This window comes from Hibiscus syriacus, unplaced genomic scaffold (genome assembly GCF_006381635.1).
Source record: "Hibiscus syriacus cultivar Baekdansim isolate YM2019G1 unplaced genomic scaffold, ASM638163v2 tig00002655_pilon, whole genome shotgun sequence".
In the NCBI taxonomy this organism is placed as follows: Eukaryota; Viridiplantae; Streptophyta; class Magnoliopsida; order Malvales; family Malvaceae; genus Hibiscus; species Hibiscus syriacus.
Window position 1 is genome coordinate 411,296 of NW_024061938.1, and position 6,386 is coordinate 417,681.

At 36.1% G+C, this 6,386-nt stretch overlaps 1 protein-coding gene across 1 annotated transcript; it reads right to left on the reverse strand.

Annotated features, from left to right (window-relative positions):
• Positions 1-1,402: 1,402 nt before the first annotated feature.
• LOC120147957 (putative disease resistance protein RGA3) lies at positions 1,403-3,847 on the reverse strand. The gene has a single exon (XM_039161180.1). The coding sequence runs from the start codon at positions 3,845-3,847 to the stop codon at positions 1,403-1,405; it is 2,445 nt and encodes an 814-aa protein (XP_039017111.1).
• Positions 3,848-6,386: the final 2,539 nt, after the last annotated feature.

Genomic DNA, 6,386 nt, shown 5'->3' on the forward strand with positions numbered 1-6,386 from the left:
ACTTTTTCTTTTTTTTTATTTTGTTTAGTCGGTAGCGGTTCCGTTTTGATGTTGGTTATCGATCGCCGATTTTCTTTTCTTTTTGCCCTTCGTTTTTTGGCTTTTTAATAAGAATAATTTTGTCTTTGTGGCACTTTTTTGTCTTCTTTTTCAGTCGTTTGGTGATTCTTTCTATTTTATGTTCTCAGGGTTAGATTTGACGACGCCACGACTGATCAAGATGACGCTTATGTAATCATGTTGATCTTCCCTGCTATGGACCCTAGGATTGAATTTTAGATATGTGATTTTGTGTTTGTGGATAGCTTCTCACGACGCTCGGCTTTGATTTGCGATTCTCGATGGTCTTTTAATAACTTAATCTCTTTTTGTGGTTCGTTTGCCGATGCAATCAGATTGTATTATTCTTTTCCTCCACTTAGGATTAGGGAGGTTTTTAACAAGGCATACAGTTTGATCCAGTTCGGTTCGTTCCACAAAAAGAATTTCTATTGTTGAGTGAAAAAAAAAACATATTTATTCATATTTATTTTTCAATCAAGTCTTTTAGTTGGTTTTTAACCTTTTCCATGCATAGTCATTGTATGATCTAAAGTGGCTAGTTTCAATGTTATAAGAAAATGCTCAAATTATGTATTTAGTTTACGATGATAATTATAAATCATTATTGCAATTTTAGATATTTTCACTTTTTAATGAGACTAGCGGCTTCTATTAGGAAAAAAGACTAAAATGATGGACGTAATGAAAAGTAAAATTATCAAAGGGAATGAAATTAGAATATTCAAAAAGTTTAGGGATCAATTTAGATTGAAGGTCATAGTTTAGGGATGAAATTGAAATGTTCAAAAGTTTAACTAATTTAAAATGGTGTTTATAGTTTAAGGGTGAAAGTAGAACATTTAAAAGTTTACGGACCAATTTAAAATAAGGGTCATAGTTTGGAGGCATGTGATGCAATTAACTCAAATAAGAAATAAAATGTATCCAATACCTCATAAGCAAAAGCATAACATAAATGAGTCCAAGGAACAAATTACAGTAGTAATCAGAATCACATAATAAAGATGCAAATAATGAAATATAAATCCCAACACAATATAAAAGCACACAAATTCCTACACAGAGTTGGGACAATCATACATAATAATTAGCCCAAATTAGCTATCATGAAGCAGATAAACATGAACATTGAACAACTTGGTGAAACAAAACCTTTGTTTTCACCTGGTTTTCTGATGCTTTCAATCAGTTGGATCCTCACCATTTTCTGCATAAATCGATCGTACTCGGTTATCAACAACAACATAGTACAATGATAACACGATTCGAAATCGAAAACTAAATGTAATTCATTGCCCTTAGTTAGACTAAAAGAAATGACTAATCATAAAAGGAAGAATCAGGTTTTCTTACCAAAGAATTCAGCCCAATCTACAAACTGAAGAGCTGCTTGTTGAACGATGAGAGCAACTCTAATATTCTCCTTTACATTCAACCTCTTCAAGCAAGCATCGTAAGAATCGAACCATTTCTGGTAATCAAACAGTACTACAGGGAAGTTGGATGGTGGGTTCAATGCTTGTAGAACCTCTTCTTCCTTTATATTTTTGGAACAGATCCATATATCCATTCTCTTGAGATGTATTTTGTTGTGAAGTTTGGCTCTCTTTGCTTCATTCCAATCTAATGCATCTCCGATCAGCTCAACGGAGAGATATCCGCCTAGGAGGTCCATCTTTTCTAGATCCCCAATGCTGAGTTGATCACCATCACTTCCATCTATTCTCATTTGGATACCACTTAATGTCTCCAGAGAGGTTAAATTACTGATCCCTTTAGGGTAGTAAGTCAGACGAGGACAGTCCTTGATACAAAGATACCTCAAGTTAATTAGTTTTCCGATTCCGACAGCCAATTTCTTGAGATTCAAGCAATCTCGAAGATTCAACGACCGTAAACTAATCAATTCACACACTGCTTCAGGTAAATTTTCTAGTCCAGAGCAAGATATCAAGCTAAGGTACCTCAAGTGAATCAAATTTTCCATGCCACATACGATTTCTTCGGGGCGTAGATGAAACGAATCGAACTCTAATAGCCTTAGAAGCTTCGATCGACTAAACAAATCTTGCAGGGCATCGCCGGATGTTTTGTCATCAGAGGCTACGACAAGGCTTCGTAATTTTTCTATGCCATTAATGCACAAAGGAGAAGACTTGCAATTTTGAATTACCAACCTCAAATGACGAGCTTTTTTGCAAGATAAGTCCAACGTTGAATCTCCGACCACCTCTTCTGTCACACATCTGTCTTCAGTCAAGAACTGCACAAACTCATGTACCAGGTCATGCATCTTACAGGAAATTATGTTTCCATGAGCATCTTTCTTAAAATCTTGGAAAAAAGATCGGGTGGCTAAGTACTCAAAGTACTCTTCCCCTTTCAACTCTCTCCTTACACTGTCATCAGAGTTCAAATAACCTTGTGCCATCCAACGCTGGACCAATTCATATTTATTAATCGTGTAGTTGTTAGGGAAGATTGCACAATATGATAAACATTGTCTTATCTGCGAGGGCAAATCATAATAACTCAACAATAGAGGCGAAAATATTTCTTGTCCAAATCCCGATTTCCATATCACACTATCCAAAACATTCTGCCACTCTTCTCTTCCTCGTTTGTTTTGCAGGAGACCTCCTAGAGCTTTTGCTGCAAGCGGTAAACCTCTACACTTCTTCGCAATCTCCCTTCCGATGTCTTCCAAATTAGCACGACTCGCCCGGTTCCTTCCGCTGAAGGCTCTCTGAGCAAGTATCAACCAACACATTTTCTCCGGTAACAGTTCTAAAGGAACAACATGAGACGACTCCATTTGCCTAGCAACAGACTCGTTACGAGTAGTCAATAAAATCCAACTTCCGAGCATGCCGTATCTAAATGCGGCTTTTAGTGGTTCCCAATCTTGATCACGATCCGTCCACACATCATCGAAAACGAAAAGGAATTTTATTGCTTTAAGCTTCTCGGTGATTATCCGTAAAATATTTTGTAGTGTTGGAGTATTGAGGGATACTAATGCATCAAGATCGAGATCCGCAAGAATTGCTCTTGCAATTTGGCTTTGATCAAAGGGATCCGAGGCACAAACCCAAATTGTTTTGCTGAAATGAGCCTGAATTGTAGAATCGTTATAAATTAGTTGTGCTAGAGCTGTTTTGCCAGTCCCTCCCATCCCCACTATGGTGATAGAAGGAACATTTCGACTCCTTTCTTCACATAGAAAAATCCTTATTATGTCTTCTTTGACGGCATCTCGACCGATCAACTCCGAAACATCAACAAAAGATGTGCTCTCTAGCCTCTGCTTGTGTTGCTTAATGTCTTTCTTTATCAATTCGAACCGAACTTTGTCATTAACAATCTGGTCTACTTCTTCATTGATTTCCTTTATTTTGGCAGCAATATCATATCGCCTAACGATTTGTGAACCAGAAGAAAAGCATGAAATGAAGGGACACAACTTCCATTTTCGAACCGAGCCGGAACTACTTGATCCAACCCCATCGCTTTGCAACCGCTGGACTGCAGTTTCCCAGTCGTCTAGTACATCCTCCATGTCATAAGACACATCTTTGAACTTGTCTAACCAATGTTTCACCCGTTTGTCCAGGTATTCTCTTTCTTCTGCACCCTCAAGCTCTAACTGGAGTGCTTTGAAATTGCTTTCGAGCCTTTTGACCTCTTTCTCAGCACCTCTCACCAGGCTCCACGCTTCGCATGCTTTGTCGATTGTGATTGCAGTCAGCTGCTCCAAGATCACTGAAGCAATCGCCTCTGCCATTCTTCAGACAGAGAGAAATCGGAATTCATTTTAAAACTTGAAATGGTTTTGAAATCTGGAAGTGAACTGCAGCTGGGGTTATGTGTTGTACCAGTTACCAAAGATGACATTTAAGATGGAAACTTGTTAATCACTGCAACAGTCGAGTTAAGTATAGATAACAATTGAATAATCCGTAACAGACACATTATAGTAAAACACAAACCTATAACGGAAGACACTTTGCATTAGATATAACATAATTTTGAAATGTTCATACTTAAAATCTTTTCATTCATATGATATTCATCAAGCGACTTCAGTAGTAAAAAAAAGATTTTTTTTTAGAGATTTCAAGGTTAAACAGTTGTATATGTAGAGTGTGTTATCAATGATTACGAAAGATTATAAACAAATATCATCTTGTATTCGTCCAGATTATTAAAAAATTACCTTTTTACTTGCCGAAATAGAAATATGAATTACTTAAAATGTAACGTTCAAGCAGCACATTGCAGAGAATTAACCATGCCTTCTTAAAACTCAAGAATGCATGCTTGACAATGCCGATTAAATGCTTGTTTGTGAAATAAACAAAGACGGATGTAAAATTTTACGCTGGACAGCGAATTTCTAAAAATTATAGAGAAGATAAACTTATAAAATTTTATAAACGAAAACATATTATTAATAATAAATATAAAAAATATCTTAAATATATGATAATTTAAAATTTTCAAGACCCAACAAACTGTCATACTCATAAGTATTAGTAGCTACATATTCAAAGTCATTAGTCTAACACTGCATTAATGGTAAAATTAATAATTACAGAACATTAATTCAAACCCCTTTTCTTTTTTTCTCCTTCAAACATAAAATTTTTCAAATCATCAGCCACCAAGAGGCCGCACGAGTTGCGAAATTACCCAAACCAAGTCGAATTATTCAAAGAGGAGGAGGAACCCTAGATCAATGAGGTTGTGAGGTTAGGTATCATGGTAATGAGTTCTATCGAGGCGAATGGAGGCCAAAAGCAGAAAGAGATGATGTAACACATTCAATCTGGTCTCTATTCAGACCCCACGGCTTAATCCAGTTATCTGCGGTCATGCTGAAAGGCCTCAACTTGAAGGGCAACAAAAGAACCTCGGATGCCAAATTTTCTCACACCGACCGCACGAAGCCGAGGCTGATGAAGCACATCCGACGCCAATTCACCGATATCCGCCGCGTTCCTGATTGCACCCCGTGAGAGTAAACCCCTCAGCTTTTCAACATCCTCTTTCATATGAACGCCACCAAATATAATGTCCTCGTTTTGTAAGAAACGTTTAAGGCACAAACAACCGCTTTGAAACGTCGTCATTAGTAAGCAGCCAATCCGAGTGCAGATTACCAGTACCGCATAATATGGATCAGATCCAACCTATGTTATGTCTAAACCAACAACCATGTCTTGATGCTCGATCAGATCTTGATAAATGAAAGAAAGGCAAAGTTCCATCCTTTTATAATCTGCCAGCACTTCGGTCACCAGCGAAGTATCATCCACCATTACGAACTCAGTTCCTCTGAGTTGATTCACTAAAGCCATACTTGAAATGAGACTCGTAATGACCAGCCAATGTCCTCACCTATTTATATACAGTTTTAAAAACTTGGGTATTCAAATTGAATCTCTTCTTGAAACTCTAATTTGTAATTGATTGCACTACTTGGACTTGTTAGATATTAATTCAAATTCTAATTAGAAATTAAATTAAATCTTATTGTAATTGTACTCGTTGAAGATTATTTTATGATTAAGTTTATTTAATTAAGAATTATTATAGAATAAAAATTTCTGATGTCCAAGTATTTGATTCTATAAATATAAATAAAAAGCAACTCTTAACTTTTAGAATGATGAGAAATAACTATTTAGAATACATATTAACATTTTGTAATTTCTGTAACTTTTGAAATTTACGTTGCATAAATAGTTTTGTCGCATATTAAATGAGTGATTGGTAATATTATTAATTTTAGTATAAATATCAAATTTTATGATGCATAAAAATAGGGTAAAACAATTAGTTAAAAATAAGTGATTTAGGCTATCAAAATTGAGCCATCTTTAATGTTGACAACAAAACGAGAGCGTAAAGGGCTACCGATGTTTTGACGTCTTAAATGTGGTAAACAAGTAGGTGATATATATATATATATATATATATTAAAAAGGGTGTCTTGTATGTTATTCAACCAGTCGAAACATATAAAAACAACAACATTGGTCGGGACCTCGTTAAAAAAACTCCCTAACTTAAACGAAGAAAAAAAGAGTATCCCAAACAAATGTCAATTGACCAACCCTTGCTAATGGGGATTAACAATAAAATAAAAGTACATGGCCCAAGACTAACACAGTATAGCTTAATCCCAACACTAAGCTTTGCCAACCCACGAGAGCCACGGCAGAACCTATATCAACCTGCAGAGTTATCCACTTTGAAGTGGACAAACACAACAATCAATAAAACATGCTTCCACATCCAGGCAGCTTCACCTGCACTTC

Coding starts and splice junctions, on each gene's coding strand:
- LOC120147957 (XM_039161180.1), bottom strand. CDS start 3,847: ATGGCAGAGGCGATTGCTTCAGTGATCTTGGAGCAGCTGACTGCAATC.